This window comes from Podarcis raffonei, chromosome 14, assembly GCF_027172205.1.
Source record: "Podarcis raffonei isolate rPodRaf1 chromosome 14, rPodRaf1.pri, whole genome shotgun sequence".
In the NCBI taxonomy this organism is placed as follows: domain Eukaryota; kingdom Metazoa; phylum Chordata; class Lepidosauria; order Squamata; family Lacertidae; genus Podarcis; species Podarcis raffonei.
The window spans coordinates 10,558,986-10,584,346 of record NC_070615.1 but is presented as its reverse complement, the minus strand read 5'-3'; the positions used below and the strand labels follow the sequence as shown (position 1 = coordinate 10,584,346).

Sequence of the window (25,361 nt, the reverse complement as noted above, 5' to 3'; positions counted from 1 at the left end):
GGTGACAGCAATCACGAAATTAAAAGACGCCTGCTTCTTGGGAGAAAAGCAATGACAAACCTAGACAGCATCTTAAAAAGCAGAGACATCACCTTGCCAACAAAGGTCTGTATAGTAAAAGCCATGGTTTTCCCAGTAGTGATGTATGGAAGTGAGAGCTGGACCATAAAGAAGGCTGATCGCCGAAGAATTGATGCTTTTGAATTATGGTGCTGGAGGAGACTCTTGAGAGTCCCATGGATTGCAAGAAGATCAAACCTCTCCATTCTGAAGGAAATCAGCCCGGAGTGCTCACTGGAAGGACAGATCGTGAAGCTGAGGCTCCAATACTCTGGCCACCTCATGAGAAGAGAAGACTCCCTGGAAAAGACCCTGATTTTGGGAAAGATGGAGGGCACAAGGAGAAGGGGAGGACAGAGGACAAGATGGCTGGACAGCGTTCTAGAAGCTACAAACATGAGTTTGAGCAAACTGCGGGAGGCAGTGGAGGACAGGAGTGCCTGGCGTGCTCTGGTCCAGGGGGCCATGAAGAGTCGGACACGACTAAACAACAACAACTTTATCCTTGATTGCATCTAATTATCGGGTACTCCACACAGGTCTTCTCCACCCCACCCCACCCCGTTTGAAATTATATTTACAAAGAAAAGCGAGGTGCCAGCAACTGAAGTAACTACAGTGGTACCTCGGGTTAAGTACTTAATTCGTTCCGGAGGCTGTTCTTAACCTGAAACTGTTCTTAACCTGAAGCACCACTTTAGCTAATGGGGCCTCCCGCTGCCGCCGTGCCGCCGGAGCACGATCTCTGTTCTCACCCTGAAGCAAAGTTCTTAACCTGAAGCACTATTTTTGGGTTAGTGGAGTCTGTAACCTGAAGTGTATGTAACCCGAGGTACCACTGTATATAATTGATGGGCTGCAGCACGACAATCTGGCTCGTGTTTTTCCTCGGAGGCAACTCCCACGGCAGGCCTTTATCACGTCCCCTTTAAGAGTCGCTTCATCCCCTTTAACAGCCGCTGCCGTTGTCATTCAGGGCCCGCGTGCCCGACGGCTGGCCGTTACCCCATTGGTCCGTTACTTTCTCTTGTCGGCCGATTCCAGCTACGCTGCATCTTATGAGTCCGCCAAACGGCGAAAAAAATAAGTCCAGGTGTCCCGCCTACTACGGAATCCTTACGCGGGATTGGAGGGCGAAGGAGGACTGACGAGTGGCGGAAGGATCTTGGGGGCGGTGATGTGCCCTTGCCCACAACTACCTTAACCGCCGTTACCGGCAGCTCGGCTGCTCAGAGAGGTCGAGACTCTCCGAGGTGACTGACGTTTGATAGCCGGGCAGGTAAGGCTGGTGAGATGGGTAGGGCGGGGCGGGTTATCCATCAGCCGCTGCACGTAGCTCCTGCAGAGGCGTGAGGAAGAGCCCTGCCTCTCTAACTTCTCCCCAGCGCCTCACTTCTTTCTCTGCCCCGCTTTTATTCACCTACGACATATTCTCCATCTTTAGAGCCACCTCACTCAAGGCAATTTAACGTGGTTTTTTTTAAAATAAAAAAACCTAAAGCCGTATAATATATACTTCCCCAAAAAGAAAAGCATTATTGGGCTTGGGAGCGTATGGGGAGCCTTCTCCTCACACCCCCCCTGAGGGCGCGGGGCTGAGGGCGGTTAGGTAACGGCCTGGCACGCGGCCTAACTGTCTGGAGGAAACCCCAGGAAATGAGGGGGAGCTCCTGAGGCGCCCAGGTTTGCGAGGCATAAAGGGCCCCCCTTCCCGTCTCCATAGAAACTCGGAGGGGGGGGAGAGAGAAGAGAGGGTCAGGAAGCACGCACGTGGGGGGGGGTGTGCTGCGCACGCGGGAGCGCACTTTTCGAGGTGCCCATCATGGCTTCCTCCATCTCCATCTTCACGCTCTTCCCACCTCCTCTGATTTACTTCCTCGTTCTTTTTCCACGCTCTCTTTCTCTCCCCCTCCTCCCTGAAAGCCGCCTCTGCGCATCCTTGAGCAATTCCCCCCCCCCCGCGCGCGCCAGCAGCCTCCCTCTCTGCTGGTGGAAGCGGGAGGTATCGAGTTTCACCCGCGTGCCAATTGTGGCCGGGCTATCATATTGCGAAGGGCCTGGTTTCATGAGCGTTATCGGGTCGCACCGATAAGGCAATCAGAATTTACGATTTCTTTGCTTTCCTCCCGGATCTAACCCCAGTACCACGCAGGTTTATGCGCGAGGTAAACGCCGCTAAATCACAGGTATGCAGAATAGGTCCATTGAAATTAATGGACCCGAGTTACCAATGTTTTAAAATGGATCAACCCTTGAGAAGGACCAACACCCCATGGTGCTTACTCATAAAAAAAAAAGCATGCGTAGCATTTGCAGCCTTATTCTGACCTTCTCCAGTAAGGATGCTTTTCTCTAGTTGCCTAAGGTGGTATTTTAACTCCCGCATGCCTTAGAGTGAGTGCAGAGAAGACAAGATTTCCTTGGGAGCACAGTCTACCATGAGGCGTTTCTCTAGGGTGACCTTGGCTATTGCAGCAGCTCTGTGCAGGCCAAACATTTCACGCTCTCGGGAGTAGGAACAAATACGAAGAGATTCTATCAGTGTGGTTGCCTGCACCTATTGTTGCTTTTGTGACAATATTGGGGTGGTTTTTGGAAGAGGCATAACTAAGGAACCATAGCATATCAGGTTTTTTTAATCTGGAAGCAAGTTTCACCTTCATACTGGTTTGGTGGGGAATCAATAATTGCAGCTTGTGATCAATATTTCTCAGAATAGGAATAGTGCTGAATGAAAACAATAATAGACACAGAAGTTGTAGAGAAACTGTTTAACATAGGTAAGGTTGTCTGAACCATAACAGGGTAGGAAGCTGTCCAGTAGTCACAGTACTGCTGCCACACCAGAAATAGGTTCTTTATATGGTATTCTGTACAGGGGTCCACAAATTGGCTACTAACAGCAAGTATTCATTTGTTTAGTAGCCATGCTTCAGGTGGAGGTTTGGTGGTGCTTCGAAGCAGTATCTCCAAATCTTGATGTGAAATGAGATTGCTTCCCATTTTTCTGAGACATGAAAATTTAGAAGGGGAGGAGTCATTACTAGCTGCTCAACTGCTCAACCCTTGGGCTTTTTTCTACAGATGTGATGTAATTTCCATTTACTGGTAGAAGGAAATGACTGAGCGATTAGCACAGTTAATGGAAATTTAAGTAACCAGCTTAAGTTGTTGCTTCTTATTTCAATTCTGCCTGCCTGCTGGAAATACATTTAGATAAAACAGCTAGGGACAACCATTTATTTCAGTTTAACATATTCTCTCTGTATCATAAAGTAGTACAAACCTGTGTCTAACCCGTAGCAGCTTTCCCTTGACATTTGTTGCCATCATGTACAAACATGTCCACAAGCAGATGTTTCAGAGGGGAGAAGCTTTGGCATGCAAAATAGGGTGCCATAGCCCTTTTATTTGGCTATAATTTATTTGAAATCTCTGTAGCTGAGTCATCTTACATTGCCAAGGCCAGTTGGAACACATGTAGTTGGTGCAAATCTTTTCAACCAGGAAATGACTTAAACTGGAAATGCTCATATATGGAATCAGCTTAGCTTTTCAGGGAACAGAATTAATGACAGTAGCTTTATATTTGTTTATATTTGTTTTATTCAAATGTGTCTATAGATGTTTAATCAGACATATTAAGAACTCAGCTTTTCCATGGTGCTGTTGGCTTGCTGCAGTATTCTGTGACTTCTAGCACGTAGGATTTGAATGAGACTGTAGTAATAGCCTATCACCACTACTGTCTCTGTGCGCAAGAAAGCTTCAGACAAATGATGCAGCCAGTGAGGGCCCAACCAATGTGTCTAAATTTAGCTGAGTGCTTACACTTTTGACTGGGAATAAATTCATTCATTTCACTTGGTCAGCAAAGTAGTCTTTCCTTTCTGAAAATGAAGGATTATTAAAGCAGCACATCCTAGTGAAGCGGTAGTTTAAAAATTATGTTGGAAGTTGATAGAGATTAGATAAAGGCATATTTTAAAGACATATTTTAGTGAATAGTGCATGTGTTCTTAAAATAGTGATGATCCACCTTTTTGCAAAAAGAATAGCATGGGGCTAAAATGTTTTAAACCACTTGCCCTGGGATATCCCAGTCTTATCTGTTCTCACTAACAGCTCACAATATACTTAGGTTTAAAGCTTATCACATAAATAAGCCTTTCTTTGTTTGTGAGGTTATATTAGATTATATTGCCCTGCCTGCTTGTTCATTTGTTCTGTTTTGTGTTGAGGGCCCATGTGATCCTCTATTTAAAATTGATCTGCACTAAATTGAAATCCATCACCTTAAGAGTTGTAGACTACAGATAACCTGGTTGGATCAGAGTATTTAAAATGATATTTGGGGTAACTTGAAGTGTGCGTTTGGTGTTTTGGCATTGGTACATTTCCAAAAAAACTATTGGAATATGCTAACGCAGTCAGGCTACTGTCTTGTACAGATTATAGGGAAGCATTTATATACTGCTTATTCCACTAAGTTTTTGGTAGATAAAATGTGATAAGAATTTAAGAATTAGATTCTCTAAATTAGGTGATAGATGTGATGGGGGGGTCACCTCAGTCTGCAATAATGAAGAGTGTTTAAAAGCCCGATTATGAGTTGGGGTGACATATATCTCTGGAGTGGCATATAATTTTTTGAGGTCTAGGCAAATTCCAATACGTAGCTGTCAAATTTCTTGGATACATTGATTTGATTATCCTGTTCACTTTAAAACAATAGTCTCCTCCTACTTGGCAAGAAAAGAAAATGTGGATTCAGGAGATTACTGTTAAAGTCTTTATTGTTTTTATAACTTACCTTATGTCTAATTGTAACATACATTGTAATTGATAGGCAGCATGTTACATTCCTTGTACAAATGACTGCTTTAATGTCTGGATTTAGTAAACATACTGTACTAGGACCACCTTCCTAATTTTCAGAGGGATGCTTGTTCTACCCTCAAATATTATATAATGGTTTTGTAGTTAGGCCAGCATAATATGTTTACTAATGTATGGGAAGGTGCAAACTTTTATATTTCTTTATTGAAAAATTAAAAGTATAAAATTAAAAGGGCACAAGGTAAAATAAGATGAGAAAAGGAAAAAAAAAGATGTAAAAAACAATTCATTAGTTTTGTGTCATGTATTGAAAAAGTGGAGCAGTACCAAATGTAGCAGTAAATAGAGAGTAAGAGTCCCAAGTTTCTTAATACTGTTTCCCATTGCAGTGTTGTGCCAAAGTTTTTTGAAGCCCAATGTAAACTGTCTTTACGGACCTACAAAGAGATGTCATTGGAGTAGGGGGTGGCCTCCCCAGAAACTGGATGATAGTTTACCCCATAAGAAAAATGCTAAGCTAGACTAATTTAGTAAAGAGTTGGGGCAAGCTTAAGCTGAAAGAGTGCCATTTAAATAATACTTAAATAGATATTTGCAAAAGGTTGTATAAATATGAACCTGGTTGCATAAGAATCTTCCTGTGCTGGGAAGACATTGGTCTGCATCACTGCAGCAGCTATTTCCTGTCTCTCTCTCCCCCCCCCCCCAGCATACTTCTGTTAATTTGAAAGTGAGTCAGCATCTTCACTGAGGCTAGAGCTTGTATTTCCTCTGAGAATTGGCTTATTCAAAGGGAAGGTGAGGGATGAGAAGGGAGAATGATGCTTGCAATAAGCTGAATCTGAATCGGATGAGTTAAAGCTCTGACTACGAGGGAAGCTGCACGTACTACAGAGGTCCTAACCAGAAAGGGTGGAGCTAATGCACATAGCCTAAAGCTGCTGGGAATAACTGTACAGCAAAAAGGGGAAAAGGTTTTACTCTTTGAGAGTAATTAGTATAAATCAGAAGTGCTTGCATTGTAGCTTGTTGAGCACAATATTGAGAACACATTGCTAGTGACAACCATTTGTTCCAGGGATAGCATGTGAAGCCAACATCTTGTATAGTCAAAACACATTGAGTTCAGTGGTAGGTCTTTTTTCCTGGATGCCTGCCTTATTTTTTTTAGCTAGCTAGCTATGCACACAAGTTAAATGTGTGTAAGTTGCAAGTTGCTTATATAGGCTGGCTGTCAAAGTGCAGTATTAAGTGTAAGTCTATTTAGTTCAGGTTTACTGGGTTAGTTTTAAACTTCTATTTAGATTAATCCGTTATATGTTTGGCAGTTCCTAAACATTAGTTAAATAAGTGTATGCAATAATGTACCCCTTTTATTAGAAAAAGGAGCAGCAAACACTCAAGTTGCTCCCTCCTTGGTTAATGCAATTCTGTGCATATGTGTGGTTTATATACAATCAAAACTGCATAGGAGTAAGTTGATTTGCTGGCTGGGACAGACCTCAGCCTGTTCCTTCATGGCAGTCTGTCTCTTTTGCCAATCTGAGCATGGACTGAAATCTTTTCCTTGGAGTTAATCAATTTGCAATGAAGGGCTTCAACCTATCATGTACGAATCTCTTCTGCATGGCTACATCCCAGGAATGTATTAAATGGGAAACATGTTCAGTTGATTGCTGCAAGGTCAAGCAGATGTATTTCCTTTATTTCTTTTTTTAGATACCAAATCTCAGCAGCCATGTCGAAACAACACGATGCTTTCATCCAGACCCAGCAGTTGCATGCTGCTATGGCCGACACATTCCTGGAACACTTGTGCCGTCTGGACATTGACTCTCCCCCAATCACTGCAAGAAACACTGGCATTATCTGCACAATTGGTAAGTGGAGTTCAACCACAAATTTAACATAAAATTTGAACACTATTTGCTCTGCCATCTTACGGTTTTTACTAGCCTACTCTACATATCAGCTAAGTCAATTGCCTACCTGAGTAAAGTTTTGAAAGAAGCTTTCAGATAAGTATTGGAATACAGTGGAACCTCAGGTTGCAAACATGATCCGTGCGGGAAGCACGTTCTCAACCTGCAGCACCACGTCTACGCACTGCGGGTTGCGATTTGGCGCTTCTGTGCATGCGCAAAGCGTGATGTAGTGTGTCTGTGCAAGCGCCGAAAACCCGGAAGTAAAACGTTACGGTACTTCTGGGAGCGGTGCGCAACCCGAAATTGCATAACCTGAAGCATCTGTAACCTGAGGTACCACTGTACAAATAGATCTTCATATTAGTTGTTTTTATGATATTTTGTACATAATCTCAAGATATGTATGGAAGGCAAGTAACAACAACCAGAATAACCGCTGCTATAAAAACGAGCATATTTTCCGATAGATAATTTATGTGTATTTCGTCTAGCAGTATTAGTGAGAAGTGAAAAAGTAATGAATGTAGCTAGCAAACTAGAAGATGGGAGTTAGTCAGGTACTTGGCTGTGTTTGAACAGCCTCACCTTTGCCCTGCACAAGATTAAGGAAGTAAAACCCTGTATGCTGTGGACAACTTACTTATTACATTTATATCCCACTCTTCCTCCCAAAGGAGCCAAGGGGAGCAAAGAACAAATAATAAACATTTTATGGCTGCTATGAATATTTTAATAGTTGAGAGGCTTTCTCAATAAACTTGTTCATTTTGGCTATGTGCCCCTCTTCATGTTATACCAGCTAGAAGGCCAAACATAGGTTTTTAAAAATGTTTTTAAGACTTAAAATGTGCATTTCTAGCCTATTATTGTTTACTAATAGCTTAGTTATTTTGCAGACAAGAAGACAAAGGCGTAAAGTAGTAGAATAGTCGTCTTAAGTAGCTCTGGACAGTTATCTGGACTAATACACTGTTAGCAATGATTTCAGTGGATCTGCTCTAAGTATGACTTAGTTGAATACCACCCGTAGACTTGTAACTATTAACTGGCATATGCTAAAGAAACTTCATTTTCAAATCTCTAGGCCCGGCTTCTCGGTCAGTGGAAATGCTAAAAGAAATGATTAAATCTGGAATGAATGTTGCTCGTCTCAACTTCTCTCATGGAACCCATGAGGTAAGAGCAGATTTGAGGGCAAATATTGCACTCACTTGAGAAAGAACTGTTCTCATTAGATCAATCCTATGTTTTACCTTGGGGCTAAAGACTTGAGGCCTCATTTCTCCACACACACTTTAAACCAAGCATTCAAACAAATATGGATGCTAAGAGGTTTGTATATCTAAAAGTGCTACTGAGTCCTTGTTAAAAAGCTGGTAAAATACATTTCCTTGTTGGTCTTCAACTTTCAGATAAATGTGGTAGTGCAAACCTTAAATGAACAGTTAAAACCGCATGTAACTGGAAAGCAAAATGATGAAATGAGTTAACAAAATAGTTTCTCCAAGAAGATCGTGGCCATCTTGAATATGGAACCGTGTCCATGCAGCCACTGTGCAGACTTTGGAGACAGAGCAAATGTCAGAGGCTGGATCTCAAAAAAAGATGCCTGTTACAAGTACAGCGTGTCCATTTCAGTATTCACTGAAAGTTCACCTGTTAAAGGTCACTCCTCTGTTACCAGATACTGCTGATGCATGCCTGACTTCCAAACAAGATCTTGAAACATGTTCACCCTTGTAGCCACAAACATCTCCTCCTGTTAGGAGTGGTTAAATGAAACTGCTATGCTCTGGTTCATGGGGTCTGCTCAGGTACAGAGTCATTTGAAGCTGCTGCTCCTTTATTAAGGTTATAGCAGTACCTATATTAAGAAAATTTAACCAGCATTACTTTTTAGTATATGTTCTAGTTATTTCCCTGCAAAATTACGAGATCTGCAGGGAGCCAGTTAGATATGACTGAAATGGAGTTGCCAGTTGGGTAAGATACAGCATGTCTGCAAGGCTTGCAAAGTAAGATTTGGGAATAGAATTATGTTGATGGGATTTTGGCACTTTAAAAGCAGAGTGCTTAAGGTCACAAGACTTGCAAGTAACTTGTAGTAGAAGGCAACCCCCCTTCTATAAATAAAGCAGCCTTCTCACTATTGCTACAGGATGGGAGGCTCTCAGGCTCCCATTCCCAACTGCAACTTTCCTTAAAGGCCACCTGAATGCCTTTGGGCTGCCTGCTGTTAACTCTTTGAAAGGTCAAGCTGCAATCTGGGCAGCAGCTTGCAAAGTTATGTTAGCTAAAAAAAATGTTTTGGCCTCTTCTATTGGTCTTTTCTTTGAAAGGCATCATGCTGAATGTGCATAAAATACATCAACACTCCTAGACTGTTTTATTATTTTAGAAACTACTGTATGTGATGAATTACAAGTGATCATTTTTAAGCTCGCACACACTACTGCAGTATGTGCGCATAAGTCATATTGGTGCTGGTATTATTAAATTTCTATACCAGTCTTCATTTTAAAATAAAATGGGTATGGAAGCTCACCACAGTAGGTGTGTGCCATATCTTAAGTGGGAGAACCATTTCACAAAGTGGGCCCCTTTGGAGAAGGCTGCCTTGCACCTCAAAATTCTGCAAGACTGACCCAATAGGTTCACTTCTCAAGTTCTTGGTGAATGAGCAGGTCTATACGGGAGAAGGTGTTCTTTCAGATTGCCTGGTCTGTCTTAAGTAGTTTAGGGTTTTATGAATTAATGACAAAACCTTAGACTTTGCTTCCTAGTAGGGTGATGGTCAGTGCAATCTCTAGCACAAATGTTACATGTGCATGGTAGGATGCTTCACTTGGTAATCTAGCTGCTGCATTTTGTACCATGCAGCTTCCATACCAGCCTTGGAGGCAGCCCCACCTTGGAGTGTATTGCAATAATCCAGTCTCTAGGTTATCAGTGCATGTGTCCCTGTAACTAGGCTATTCTGTTCCAGCAACAGTTGTAGTTGTCACATGACCTAAAGCTGCAAAAAAGTGCTCCTAACCACTGAGGCCCAGTGGCGTAGCGTGGGGGGTGCAGGGGGGGCCGGCCGCACCGGGCGCAACACCTGGGGGTTAGGGGGCACAAATCCACGGGTTAGGGGGCACAAATTACTTCCCTTGCCCCGGGTGCTGACAACCCACGCTACGCCACTGCTGAGGCCACTTAGATTTCCAATAACAAAAGTGGAGGAAGGAGTTCCCTTATCTTGAGTACCTATTAACAGAAATAAGGCTGGCTATCATCAGCATATTGATGGTACCATGCTCCAAATCACCTAATGTCTGCTCACACTCTCTTTATATAGATATTAAAGAATCTTGGGGACAAGATGGTTCACTGTGGCAGCCCACAGGACTACTGTCTGGGAGTCAGAAACAATCACCAAATGCTCTCTGACATCAGCCCTTCAGCTAACACAGTGGTTCCCAAGCAATGGAGACTGTTGTGGAGGATGCCATGGTTGATGGTATCAAAAGCTGCTGTGAGAAGCAAGCAAGAGTAGCAGATCCTACTCCCTTTCATGAAAGGCACCCATCTGGCAACAGAGAGATTTAGTCCCCAAACCTGATCTGAACCCAGAGTGTAATGGGTCTAAATAATCAGCATCCTCCAAGAACATATGCAGCTGAACTGCAACTGGTCTCTTGAACTCTTTGCTTTCAAAGAGCTACTCGGCAGTGGTAGCTGAAAACTGGGTTCAGGAGCAAACACACTACAGTGGTACCTTGGGTTACATATGCTTCAGGTTACATACGCTTCAGGTTACAGACTCCGCTAACCCAGAAATAGTGCTTCAGGTTAAGAACTTTGCTTCAGGATGAGAACAGAAATCGTGCTCCAGTGTCGTGGCAGCAGCAGGAGGCCCCATTAGCTAAAGTGGTGCTTCAGGTTAAGAACAGTTTCAGGTTAAGAACGGACCTCTGGAATGAATTAAGTACTTAACCCGAGGTACCACTGTACTGTCTTCTTACTAAAGTTTCACCTGGGATCCTAATGTCCCACTGTTAATGCAATTACAGCACTTAATTTCTGAACCTGTGTTAATGTTGATTAGTTAAACTGCTGTTCTGTATGGTGATCAAATGAGCTAGTTAGCCACTTCTCCTGTTTATTCCTGCAGAAACTTAATATTTGGCATGGCATGGTACCTTGCTGCTTTCTTCTTTTAATAGCTGTAACAGTAAAAGTTTACATAACCTTGATTGCAAACTTTGCCTGTCTTCTATTGCTGTTTGATCAAGATAAGCAAACAGTTTTCATAGGCTAATCTGTGAAGTGAAACCTATCTGTTAGTGAGGATTCAGCTAATCTGACTTTGACTAGAGGTGAAGGCTCTTTTCAGCAGAGCCCTGTGGAACTGATAATTCTGGTGCTAGATGAAGATGAGAACTTGGTTACCACCTAACTTCAATCAGTCAGATCTTTATTACAGTCACAGACCAGCATACACCTAACTTCATTTGCAGTTGGCTGTATCTGTCTCTGATATACATTGCTGTCATTGAGCAATGGATGAAACAAACTGAGTTTGTAACTCGCAACTTGCATTTTAACTTGTGTGCATTCAGCTTTTAAGCACTTAGCAACTTAAGGGTAAAAAATGGAAAGGGGGAAAGACTTTGTCAGTCCCACCTGCCTTTAAATCCAATGTGTTTTGACTATACACAGTTTTGGTTTATGCACTATCCCTGGAATGTAACACTTGTAAAAGTTGAGAATCTCCTATATTGTGTTAAGTTTTCAAAATAAAATGTGGAAGTCTTAGGCCATATTTGCCTGTGCTAGAAACTGTTCTTCATCATATTTGACAAGATGGCAGTAAAAGTTATAGGATGTATTAATAAAGAATATATACAATTGTCCAGCTTCTAGACAGAGCCCAGGCAAAACAAATTGTAGTGTCCATTGCATCTAGTTAGCCAGACCTAAGGCAGACAGCTCTGTGTCAAGGTAAGTGATTATTTCTGTTCTGTAACCCTTGTATCTTCTGTATTAGTACCATGCAGGAACAATCAAGAACGTTCGAGAAGCTACCGAGAGCTTTGCTTCTGATCCTATTTCGTACAGACCTGTTGCTGTTGCACTGGATACTAAGGGACCTGAAATTCGCACTGGACTCATCAAGGGGGTAAGTGTGTCACACTGTTTTGTTCTTTGTCTTATTGCTCATTGTAACGGGGATAAGATCACTCCCTTCCAATAAACATCAGTAATAGACTCCCAGATGACAACGCTGCAGTTTCTTATAGTATTGTGCAGTCTGCTGCTCCATGCAAGGATCTGTAGTCAGGGGTACCAATAAAACACTGGTAGTCAAAGGAGAATAGAACAGTTCATTTCTGACCCGTCTAAAACCATAACACAACTGTATTTAGAACACAAAGTTGTTCATTCTAAATCAGGCCAGGATGTAGTCTTCCCCACAAATCCAACTAGAGTCATCTGCCAGAGGGCATTCAATCTACCTAAGTCTTGGTGGAAGAAGGGAAACTTAATTGAGGATCGTTTTCTGCCCTTTAGCTTCATGTTTCCGCTTCCAGATGTACAATGCCTGGTTTCAGTACTTGTTCTGAGATTATCGTTGAAAATTGAGGGAATTATAGGGTTATCCTAGTAGGGTTAGCCTTTCTGCTGCACTTGTTGCATTTTGACTGTGGCAGCAGTCAGGATGGCTTAGTTCTGAGGGAAGGGGATATCCTCTGGCAATGCCAGTAACAGTTGTTTGTCCTTCCAGAGTGGTACAGCAGAAGTGGAGCTCAAAAAAGGTGCAACTTTGAAAATGACCCTGGACAATGCCTTTATGGAGAAGTGCGATGAGAACACACTTTGGGTGGACTACAAAAATCTCACCAAAGTTGTTGATGTTGGCAGCAAGATCTATGTGGATGATGGACTCATTTCCCTGAAAGTTAAGGAGAAAGGTGTGTTCGGAAGGCATTCCTGTTATTGTGGCCATACCTTAAATAGGAATACATATTTATGTGGTGATGCTACTTGCTATAACAGTGTGGTATTTAGAAACTGCATAAACGTAATTGCTTTCAGCATATTAGAAACTGATACAAAGAAACCAGGTGTCTGCATCTTGACAGATTAGGAAAGAAATTGGGCACAATTATTGTGGACACAAAGGGATAATTATTGTGGAAATGAGCTTATTTTGAGTTATAATGCTGATTCTTGGAACTCTGTGCAGGTGCTGATTTTGTCATCACTGAAGTTGAAAATGGTGGGCTACTAGGCAGCAAGAAAGGTGTAAATCTGCCAGGTGCTGCAGTAGACCTTCCTGCTGTTTCTGAGAAGGACATCCAGGATCTAAAATTTGGTGTGGAGCAGGATGTAGACATGGTGTTTGCTTCCTTCATCCGAAAGGCAGCCGATGTTCATGCTGTCAGGAAGGTGCTGGGAGAAAAGGGAAAGAATATCAAGATCATTAGCAAGATAGAAAACCATGAGGGTGTACGTAGGTAAGTTGGTTATTAAATTTGTAACAACCCATTTGACATGTGACTTTTCTTGGAGTAGATATGTTTCTTGAAAAGTGAGCTACATGCCAGGTTGCACCTCCTAAAATGGGTCAGTAGCTCTGTACTTGCTGTTGAATGTTGACAGTACACTGTGAAGGATGCAGATTGTGAAATTCAGCGCTTAGAAGCACCCTCCTTGTGTGCTCAAATACAAGGTGGCAGATAATTCTCCGGAAGTGGGCTTGTCAGTGACTTCTTTCTCTTGATATCTGGGACAATGTGTGGTTTTGGTGTGCTACAGTATTCTGAAAACTCCATATAAGGTAGATAAGCAATTTGACTATGACCCCTTGCACCCGCATTCAGTATCACTTTCACAAGAAATAATTTTGTCTTTTGTGCATTTAAGGTTTGATGAGATCATGGAAGCTAGTGATGGCATCATGGTAGCCCGTGGTGATCTTGGTATTGAGATTCCTGCTGAAAAAGTCTTCCTTGCCCAGAAAATGATGATTGGTCGATGCAACAGGGCTGGCAAGCCAATCATCTGTGCTACTCAGGTACTCGAAGAAAAGTTGACTCTGAAGGCCTGTCCTTCCTACACATATGGCTATGTGAAAGCTGAATTATTTTTTGCTATTAAATGATACCTTCTGTCGCAATCAGTAAACATGGAAAATGTTAGTCTAAAATGCTGAGGTCGATTCCACATCTCTGATTGGATCCAACACTGTTTGAAGAAAGCTTCTTGAAAATCTTAATCAGAATTCTTACGGGTACTGCAACAGTCTAGTTGTAAAAATGGTTTAAAAATGGAGGCTATAGTAATTGGAGTAGTTACAAGTACTAAATAAATTACATAGTTCACCATTGTTTTCCCCTGCTGGTTTTGAACAAGTTAGTTGAAAAAAACTTAAATGCGTGGTTTAGGAAACATAACACATCATTTTGACAAGTCCTTAAGCAAGCAGAATTGAGATTTGATAGGTTTGCATTTTTGTTACAGAACATTCTGTGATTAAACATCATAGAAATTGTTCTTTTATAGAGTGTATATGAATACTACGAACTAATGTGAGTTTGGATACGGAAATAATTGCAAGCAAGAAAGCATGTTCCTGTGGTGCTTTCATTGGAAGCAAGTCTCAAGGAGTTTGTTCTTCATTGTGCAAATAAGATTGCAGCTACTGTATTTTTCGCCCTATAGGACGCACTTTTCCCCCTCCAAAAATGAAGGGGAAATGTGTGTGTGTCCTATGGGGCGAATGCAGGCTATCGCTGAAGCCTGGAGAGCGAGAGGGGTCGGTGCGTACCAACCCCTCTCGCTCTCCAGGCTTCAGGAAGCTATCTGCAAGCCTTGGGAGCCTGCGGGAGTTCCCGCCGGTCTCCCAAGGCCTTGCGGAGAGCTGCCTGCATCCCGAAGCCCGGGGCGTGCTCTGAGAAGCGTGCTCTGGGCTTCGGGCAGCTCTCCGCAAGCCGTGGGAGCCTGGCGCAAAGTCGTGCTGGTCTCCCACGGCTTGCGGATAGCAGCCTGTTCTGGGGGCTGGGGTTGGGGGAAGCTCAGGCTTCCCCTGCCCCAGCCCCGCGCCTGAGGGAGAAATAATTTTTTTTCTTTATTCCCCCCCCCCCAAAAAAAACCTAGGTGCGCCCTATGGGCTGGTGCGCCCTATGGGGCGAAAAATACAGTACTTTTAGTTTCTTAACATGTCTTTAACCTTATAATGTTGGCATGGTTACCAAGGATTCTGCCTTGATGAACAGTACAGAAACAAAGCATTTCAAGTTTTATGTAAATAAGATGATTATCTTGCAGTGAAACCTATGAACTTCACCTTGTCTCATTAGATGTTGGAGAGCATGATTAAGAAACCACGGCCAACACGTGCAGAAGGGAGTGATGTAGCTAACGCTGTCCTGGATGGAGCTGACTGTATCATGCTTTCTGGAGAGACTGCCAAAGGAGACTACCCTCTGGAGGCTGTCCAGATGCAGCATCTTGTGAGTGATAACCATTCAATGTTAAAAGACAGTACCTGTATACCTAGAAATATTAGCACAGCTTATTCCCTGTTATCCAATTTCCCATTTGCTCAAATACCATCCAGGTCTGGTGGCTAGCTTAATGTGTTATATATGACATGTGGCTGTTTTCTCACTAAAGCTTGCTATATGCCATAGGTCCCTCAGGCTGCCATAGACTTCTTTAATGGCAGTGAAACACAAAGTGCTTTCTTGCACTGGCTGCAAGTATAAAACTTTTTATGCAAAGGCAAGTGGAACAAATTCTGAACTGTAGTGATTAGTTTTGACAGCCTTAAGTGTCTGAAATTGTCCAACTTAGTATATATTATATTTTGAGACAATTTCAGATACTGTATCTGGGATTCCAATTATTGAATTGTATTGTTTTGATGAATTTGTTGTTTGATTTATTTATATGCTGTTGTGTTAGATATTATAGTGATTGCAATGCTTGTTTTTTTAATGCTACTGTGATTGTTGTGAGCTGCTTTGAGTTCAACATTTGTTGTTGGAAAAGCAGAATACAAATATTAAATCAAAGCCGAGACAAATCAGGAGTGGGCCTGGAGTATGTTCTCCGTTTCACTCCTCATAGGTAAGAGAACTTGTGAATTGGGGACCAGTCTATATTTTAAGTTCTGTAAGTGGCATGGGGGAAAGAGTGTGAGCCCAAGACCCACTCCCAATTTCATCCTGGAGGGAAAAGAACATCTGATTCACACTCTGTTATTTACCTTTGGGGTTGGCACAGTTGTTTTATGCACAACGGTTGTGCCCTTGGAACAGCGTTTATTTTATTTTTTTAAGTGCATGACTGACACTTTTTACATGTTTAAACTGCCAGAAAACTCTCTGCTCTGCTTTTGGAATTCTCCAGTTTCTCATTGACAACATGGCACTTCGTGCCAGAATTAAAGTACTGATTGTGTTGACGGTCTGCTGTGAATTACAGCCTTGATAACCTACTAGTTTGAGAGCTGCAGTTCAGGTTAGCTAGCTTACTCCGAACAACTCTCACATAATAGTATGCTAACTACCTCTTTGCTTGGACTCATCCTTATGTAACCTGGTCCATACTGTCAAGCAGTTGAGGGAACCAGTTCCTGTGAGCTGGTGGCAGATAAGCATGGTTGTGTTGTAATGCAGCCTGATTTCTAGCCATTTTGAACTCCCTTTCATTGAAAGGGTTGACTTTACTGGCCTTTGGTATCTTGCCATTGTACTCATACCTTGCTATTTGCTTGAAGCATGACTGTCTGAAAAAATGGGGTTTCGTCAGTGCTGTTTAACAGCTACAAAAATTACGTATTAAAGTGTCTTCAATATGCCTAGATAAACCTTCCTGTGGAGTTCAAATGTTCTTCTTTAATTTCCATAATGGAGCTCACCACCATATTAGTGCATGCAGGATCCCTGGCTGACTTAGTAGTTCTTGATGCATTCTTCTGAAGTAGCTAAGAAAAATGGTATACCTGGAAGTTGAACCTGGAACATTGAAAAGATCAGAAGTTAAGTTCAAGACCCTGTCCCTGCTACTTGAAAAACTAATACATGCAATTAATAGATGTAAAGAATACCTTACTTTTAAGAGCGCACGCATATAATTCTACGACTTAACCCCCTCCCAATTATAAGCTAGATTTTAAACGTCATTTGAGAAATGTACAACAAGGTTGTAAGAGTGTTCCATGCAAGATTCAGCCAGTACACGCTGAAATGGATTTACTATTGGGTTGTTCTTGGCCTTCTCAAAGCAGTTTTGCCTTTTTATGTTACCCTAATGACATTCATATGTATTCTGGGGGATTTTAAATCAAAGTTTAGTGCAAACAAACTTCTTCCTTGATTCCCATTATGTTGGACATATAAATGTTGACATAGATGCCCTTCTGGGGGAAAAATAAGCGATACTTTAAATAGGAAATAAGAGGAGGGGGAAGAAAGATCAGTCAGCTTTGTGTTGTGCAAAGCATCTAACATAACTTAATATAACTGCTAACCCAGAATCTTGTTCAAGATGTGTTGCTCCTTGTTTTTAGTGCTTGGTATGTGTCTGAGATATAGTTCTTGCAGATGGGGTTGTAAACCTGTTCCTGGACTGTACCTAGAACAATTTTCACCAACATGCCAGTTTTCTACGTGGGATGAATTTCTCTTCTGTATGGAGGAGCATTCAATCATGTGAGCCTCCATCTGCTGAAGACCTGGGTTTACCATTTCATCTATGAAAACCAGGGCTTACTGTTGTGCCACACTGCATAAGATCCCAAGTAACATGCTGCAGCTATGCAACACTGAGTATTCTGTTGATTCTGGTCATCTAAATAATGATGGGTTCTCTGGCTTTGTACTTTCTTTCATGTTCACCCACTGCTCTTCTACAAAATATGCCTAATACTGCCTAATGGGGTTGAATGGGAATAAACTGCACTTCTTGCACAGGTGGTCCTAGGAAAGTATCCTTAATACGCCATGCTCTTAACTCCATCTGATCTTATCTAGACTGTCTAGATGCAATAATTCTTGCATAGACCTGTCTGCATGCTTTAAAAACGCTATGCAAGTCTCTGGCTGGTAAGGACACATGTAGCACCCTCTATTGAAATGATGGCGTAAACCAGTATATGCTGGTAGAAAGCACATTGAATTCAGTGGTATTCCTGAGTAAGTGTACATAAGATCGTACACTCAGTTTTCAATCCCAAGAAGAAAGTTCCATCTGAACCCACTGTGGAGCATATAAGCCAATAATCTGGACATTAGCAGTTATCCTACATGTTGCCTGCCAGCTAACACTATTACTCGATTATACATGAGACTTGTATTGCCAAATGTGAGAGATTTTATTTCTAATTCAAGGTTAGGGTGGTGCAGTAAAAGAATGAAGCTGTCTGGAGTCAAACCATAGAAGTGCCTTAATAGAGGCATTAGCTACCAAAAACTGAGGATTATAAACTTTGACCCAATTAATTGATGTAGTGATTCTGCTTCTATAATCTTAACAGTGCTCAGACCTGCAGAAGCAGAACTTTGAAGTCATGGTCTTAACAGTCGGGGGCTTCTGTCTTCTTTCTCTGCTTGACAGAATAAAGAAACATGTTTAAATTATGAGGCAGGATGCTTAAGTGCTTTTCCCTGATGACCACTAATCTGTGGTTATCTTACATTAGGCCTGTATCATGTCCAAATTACGGCTCTAGTGATTATTTTAACTTTGAAAACCAGGTAGTTGCACCACCCTGCCTTTAATCTTGCATGACTGACAAACAAGCAATTAACTCTCCTTGCAGATTAACTTTTATCATATCACTCTGGTGAATTTCTTTCCTTTCTATGTTGCTCCTCTTTTCTTCCCTCCCTCTTACTCTGGCCTACAGATTGCTCGCGAGGCTGAGGCTGCAATCTATCACCGCCAGCTGTTTGAAGAACTTTTCCGCCTCACTGCTAACAACAGGGACCCTCTTGATGCCATGGCTGTAGGCGCTGTGGAGGCCTCTTTTAAGTGCTTAGCTCCAGCTGTGATAGTTTTGACAGAGTCTGGCAGGTAGGGTTCAGAGTTAGGTACACACCTAGGATTTGTAAGGTAACTCATAATTCATTCTACAGTGGCTAGAGGTTTTAAAAGCAAACAGCTGCTTCAAACCTATACTTGATAAAACCTGTTCCTCATACGGCATTCTTCCAAAACCAAACCATCAGTCTGCCTTCATCTTTCTATCAAAGCAGGATTTGAGGTAGGTAGAAGCAGAGCAAGAGTGACTGGCAGTTGCGCATGGATGAGTGTAACGATTTTGGCAGAATGGAGTGGGGGCGACATGGCAGATGTTGTCTTCAGAAGGGAAACGTGTGTGCCCAGTGGGTGCAGTCCAAATAGCATGTGCTAATTTTGCTTTTGTTGATGGTGCGCAAACAGTATTCTTGGCTGAAGTTCCCCATCAATCGCATTACTAGATGCTCATTTGGGTTTGCTGCTATAAGCACTCTGCCAAGTCCAGACCCCACCTTCACTCATGCCGCTAGTGATGACAGATGTGAATGTTGTCTTCCGAACGCGTGTTGCTCTTATAGATTGCTCGCGAAGCAGAGGCAGCCATCTTTCACAGGCAATTGTTTGAAGAGCTCCGACGGCTGGCCCCGCTGAATCGGGATCCCACTGAAGCTGCCGCTGTTGGCGCTGTTGAAGCTTCCTTCAAGTGTTGCAGTGGGGCCATTATCGTACTCACCAAGTCTGGAAGGTAGGAGGTGGAAGGTTCTGGCAGAAGTCGCATGGACTTCACGTGTTTAAGTAACACACAACATGAACATCTGTCTCAATCAAATACTGTATTTTTCATTGTCTGTGTGGAGGAGTGTTACATTGCTACTTACTTGGATTTACCCGGACCTGAGTACTTAATGCACATTAAACGTTTTTATATTGTCTTTCCAAAGGGAGTCTCAAGATAACTTAAAGCAATTAATTTAAAATAACTTTTATAGGAAAAACTAAAAGCAACACCCAGATTCACTCTACTGCGAGAACAGTTAATACTGAAACAAGATTGTAAAAACAAGAACAAAATCAAAGTGCAAACCTCAAATTATATGTAAAACCAACCAGCCTGTAAGTTGTGGGCTTACTGTACTAGAATTTCTCTGGCACAAAGGAAAATGGGTGGGAAAATATATGTATGCCCCATTAATGTGGGTTTGGCACTATTTCTATATTTTTGACACATCTTGAATCGCTTGTCTTGTCAACGTGCAGATCAAAGGCTTTGTGCAATACTAAGTAGCTTCTGTTTTGCCTTTAAATATAAGGTTCCTCAGTGCCTGGCTGCCTGAATGTTCTGTAACTGAACCAGACAGCATGAGACTTTCACTTGAGTTCAGTTTTGTTTATCAACATACTGGAATTATATTGTAAATGTACGTGGCCATTTATCAGACCAGTAATATTTACATTAATTGAAGCTAGGATCAGTGCAGAGTTCTCATGCCAAATTATGTAAGGAGTAACAACTGCACAGAAACACCAGGTTGCTCAAGGAAGACATTTAGTTCTCGTAATTATAGGGTGTGAAAGGGGAAACAAAGTGCACACTGTGATAGGTCATTGTAGATGGTGCTGCAGTGAGATTTCTGCACAGATTCTCCTTGAAATTGGGTGGAGGTTTTAAGCTATGGTGCAGACATGCTCTGAGCTGTACCCTTAATATTATTACTTGTTTGTAAAGGGTTCTTCCGAGCCTCATGCCTGACCTTTCTGAAGAAATCTGAACTTGAAACAAAATCCAGAGCTAAATTAGACTTTCCTTCTAACAGTACTGCTTAGGTAGGTCTCCTTGAGCAACTTAAAGGTTTCCAATACTGTAAGTTTGCATTTGTGAATATCAAATAGTTTGTAAAGCAACAAACTGAAAAAGGTCTAAGACAGTTTTTCTGTTTAGATTTATTAGTCATGGTGCAGCAATGAGAATATGGGGCCTGCTGAAACCATGATGTACACATCTTAAATCTTGGGATACAACCTTTTGGTAGCTTTCTAAAGAAAAGTAAAAGCAATAGTTCGTCTTACTCCATTTCTGAGTAGTGTGGTTTAGTTATATTTCTTCTCTATTTCAAGCATTTACTACATGGTCCCTGTTCTGTTCAAAATGATGATCTCTTAGCACACTGAGCTCTTAGAAGAACTGAGAAAATTTCCAAAGTATCTTCTTCACTGCTGCTTTTGTCACCCAGGAGAGAGCAAACAGCACAATTTTTTTGCTAAAATGTCTGGAGAATTGAATGAGCTTCCTGTTTGCTACTCACTTAACGAGTTGGTTTACTGTGCTGAAAAGGCAAATGCATCCTTTTTATTATAACAGCATTTGTCAGGAGGCTACAGTGCTAGATTATACTTGCTAAATATTGTCTGGGGGTATTTCCATATATCCAGAACTTGGAGTATAATACCATATAATCTAGAGACTAGTGTGATGTAGACATCAAAAGTTGGTATATTAAGTCTCTGCTTGGAAGCTGCCTTGACTCCTTTGTAACCTGGATTCATTGTACACACTGAAATAGCATATCCCAGTGATCTAGTTGAGATTACAATTTAACTTGCCACATGTTCTCCTTTGTAGATCTGCTCACCTGGTGTCAAGGTACCGCCCACGTGCTCCCATCATTGCTGTGACCCGTAATGCTCAGGCCGCACGCCAGGCCCATCTGTACCGTGGTATTTTCCCCGTACTGTGCAAAGAGCCAACCCATGACGCCTGGGCTGAGGATGTTGACCTCAGAGTTAATGTGGGCATGAAAGTTGGTAAGTTAATAAATGTTGGTATCCTTTGCTCTCTGGAAGCTTCAAATAATCATACAGTAATTTTATCTGGCAGCTGGAAATATCCCAGAGTTTTGAACCAATATTTGACAGTTTGGTGTATTAGAACAATCTTACATGAGATTTTAGGGACGCAGGTGGCGCTGTGGGTTAAACCACAGAGCCTAGGACTTGCCGATCAGAAGGTCGGTGGTTCGAATCCCCGCAAAGGGGTGAGCTCTCGTTGTTCGGTCCCTGCTCCTGCCAACCTAGCAGTTTGAAAGAATGTCAGAGTGCAAGTAGATAAATAGGTACCGCTCCGGTGGGAAGGTAAATGGCGTTTCCATGTGCTGCTCTGGTTTGCCAGAAGCGGCTTAGTCATGCTGGCCACATGACCCGGAAGCTGTACGCCGGCTCCCTCGGCCAATAAAGCGAGATGAGCACCGCAACCCCCGAGTCGGTCATAACTGGACCTAATGGTCAGGGGCTTTACCTTTACATGAGATTTTAAGCTACAGTTGAAGCTATTATAACTTTAACTAGTTTCAGAATAACTTGGTCATTTTGGGTTGTTAGGTGTTACCAAAACCATTGCTATGCAGTTCTATAATTTATAAGTTTTAGGACCCATTTTCTCACTGCTTTCTTTTTCTTTCCAGGTAAAGCCCGTGGATTCTTCAAGACTGGTGATCTAGTCATAGTACTTACTGGGTGGCGTCCTGGTTCCGGCTATACCAACACCATGCGTGTTGTGCCAGTTCCATAAAATCAGACCCAGCAATCTCAACCCTCCTTTTGTCTCACCACCTTCCCCTTGCATTAGATCAGCAAATTGCTTGCAATATTGTCTTTGCCCGTAGAGTGGATAGAGGCTGCCAAAAACCACCAAGTGCAGTAATTGGGGGAAGAGAGACTAAGTCTAGAAATACTTGAAATAGTTCTCTGATAATTAGGACCCCTCCCCAAACTCTCCTGCCTTATTTGTTGGGAACCAGCATAAAATTGTCTAGCGTGGCAACTTGGGCTGCCCAGTGTTTCTTCTTCGGTTCTCTGGAGTCCAAAGAAACAGGAGGGCCTTCATCCAACTAGTAAGGCATTTTATGCAGTGGCAATACCTGCCAAGTCCCTTTTCTGTAGTTCTGTACTGTCAGGTCTCCACGCAAACACTCCGGATTAGGATCTACATAGACCGACATAGCTCTCCTTTCTGTAACATCTCTAGTCTTGCTGTGTCCCTGTTGGGTATACAGGGGTTTTTGGTACACTGTAACCGGAACTCTACAACACAATCACTTGGATATCTTAACTGTACACTCCAATAGGTAGTGGCAGAAAACATCACATGCTTGTCCCTTGAAGTTCCATAAAACCTGGTTTTAAAAATTGGTTGCTGTATCTTATTGCCAGCACAGCTAGAGAATAGCAATGGAAATGAGTGTCTACAGGGTTCTTTTGCTCCCAGAGTCTACTCAGGTACAGATTGCTTCAGGTTTGATATAAAAACTAAAAACGGCATATTTTGTGTATGGAACTTTAAAGGGCTGAGCAGTGCAGTAAAAAATTCACCTGATGCACTCCCCACATCTCAAGCTGCTTGTGCGCCTGTTGCAGTGTTGTGTTTTGTGTTCAAGTTGAGTCGTGTTTCCTGAGCACTATCCTCTATAAATCAGGATGATTTACCTACTGTAACAGGTGTATCGGGTTGTAGAGTACAACTTTGTACATCAATAAAGCAGAGCTCACATACCTATCTGTGCATATTCTGTTTTTCTGGTTTAATGGTTCTTTTCAACTTGCATATGCCCTGAAACACTGGTGTTTAGAAAAAATAGCTGCTGTTCTTTCAATCTGGATTATCACCAAGGTGCCTGAGAATTATAGCTTATTATAAGGTCTCGTGACAGATGCACATTACAGCAAAGGTGGCCCTCCACGTTTGGACAACTCCTCCCATCCTATGATGGCTATACTGACTAGGGTTTGGAGTTCCAACATATAAAGGGACACAGGTTGGCTCCTCATTATTCTGTCCAATCCAATAGGACATTGAAAACAGCTGCAGATGTTTCCAAACCTCTACTGGGGACAAAAATCTTTGCACACACCGCTGTGCTTTGATATCCTGTGCAGCATTTTCCATGAACACATTTAGTCTGCCATATCCTAGAGAGTACTGGCTGTTCAGTGGCCTTTTGCTGCTCCCTTCAAGGGGATCTAAAGCTTTGTACCAAATGTATAATTCTTAGTATTTCCTTAACAGTTAATTATATTTATATACTACTTCACACAAAAGGCTTGTCAAAACTGTCTGGAAGCCAATAAAAATTGAGAAGAAATTCACTGAAAGTACAAATTGAATGTATAATTTTCTTTAGTGTTTCAATTGGGTTGGAGTGCTAGCAAATGTTTGTGCCCCTGTACAGACATCTCCCCACTAAACACATGGATCAACTCTTGTGTGGTTGTGTATAGGTCTGGTGCTGGGAAATAAATTCAAGATGGGAAATGGTGGCGAGACCCAGGAGACTGAAAAGGACTTCAGCGACAGTGGAGGAAGCCTCAAAGAGACCAGAGGCACAGCAGGGCTTTCTTTAGTCTGCTCAGCCTAGCAGCGGATGCACATGGTAGCAAAATAAGTCTGTACAGCTAGTGAACTGTTTATTGAATTGCACCTTTAAAACTACTGGGAGAGAATAAAGTTATTGTGCTAATTTTAATACAATCCCTTTGCCCACCCATAATACAAGCGTTTTCACATTCAACACATGATCCGTGTTAGGACCAAGTGCTTTTGCACTGAATTTGAGAGCTATTTTTTCCATACAAATAAGCGTCTTCAAGAACTGGCCTCTGGGAACTTTTTCAATAAGCTTACTGTCTCTAGTTACCTATAATAAATGAAGGAGGCCCAAATGCTGATCCTGGTAGAGCAATCAGCAAACTGTTTCAGCAGGGGGCTGGTCCACTGTCCCTCAGACCTTGTGGGGGGCCAGACTATATTTTGGGAAGAAGAAAACACACTAATCTCTATGCCCCACAAATTGCCCAGAGCTGCATTTTAAATAAAAGAACACATTCTCCTCATGTAAAAACACACCGATTCCCACATCCAGCCCCTGGGCCTTAGTTTGCCTTAGAACCTAGGAAGCCCAGGATTTCAGAAAGGGAGTGTTACCTGCAGTTTGAACTTGAGCCACTGAGCTATAGCCCTTCTCTGAAATTCTGGTTGCATTGAATGCAAAGCCTCTAGTACTGTTAGTGGGTGCAGATTTTATATAGTCTCCCCCCACCCCCAATTTCCTTAATCCTAAAAGTGCACCAAATTTCTGCCATTTTACAGTTAAGCTGGAAGCAGTGGATCTAGACACTACATTGTCACTGTTGGGGAATTTTTGTATTTCACTGAGTGTACTTACTAAATCATCCACTAGAGGGGGAGCTTTCTCCAGAATTCCTAGTAAATATTTTCCTCCAAAAGGAGGCTTGGATTCAGAAAGGATGGCCTAGATTCAGAACTGAACTTTTTTCTTATAACTGGCAAATTACTGATGCATCAGCATATGCAGAATAATCAAATCAGACTCCAAAGGTAAAAGCACTGGTTAGGTGACCTTGACAGAACTTTTTCCCCTAGAGAAAACAAAACGACTCCAAAGAACTGTCCTTTTGCAACCTAGCTGAATGGCAAGTTGTGCGGAAGACTGATGGTTTGTTTATGAATCA

The 25,361-nt window shown here is 42.2% G+C and overlaps 1 protein-coding gene across 2 annotated transcripts; it reads left to right on the top strand.

Annotated features, from left to right (window-relative positions):
* Positions 1-1,212: 1,212 nt before the first annotated feature.
* PKM (pyruvate kinase M1/2) lies at positions 1,213-23,384 on the top strand. Of its 2 annotated transcripts, none has more exons than XM_053364319.1 (11): positions 1,213-1,339; positions 6,619-6,779; positions 7,909-8,000; positions 11,857-11,988; positions 12,595-12,781; positions 13,057-13,327; positions 13,737-13,887; positions 15,173-15,325; positions 19,418-19,584; positions 21,460-21,641; positions 22,298-23,384. In XM_053364319.1, exons 2-11 carry the CDS (start codon positions 6,638-6,640, stop codon positions 22,402-22,404), a joined length of 1,584 nt encoding a protein of 527 aa, XP_053220294.1. In that variant the 5' UTR covers positions 1,213-1,339; positions 6,619-6,637; the 3' UTR covers positions 22,405-23,384. The 2 variants fall into 2 exon arrangements, with proteins under 2 accessions (XP_053220294.1, XP_053220295.1); XM_053364320.1 differs by lacking the exon at positions 19,418-19,584 and adding an exon at positions 18,727-18,893.
* Positions 23,385-25,361: the final 1,977 nt, after the last annotated feature.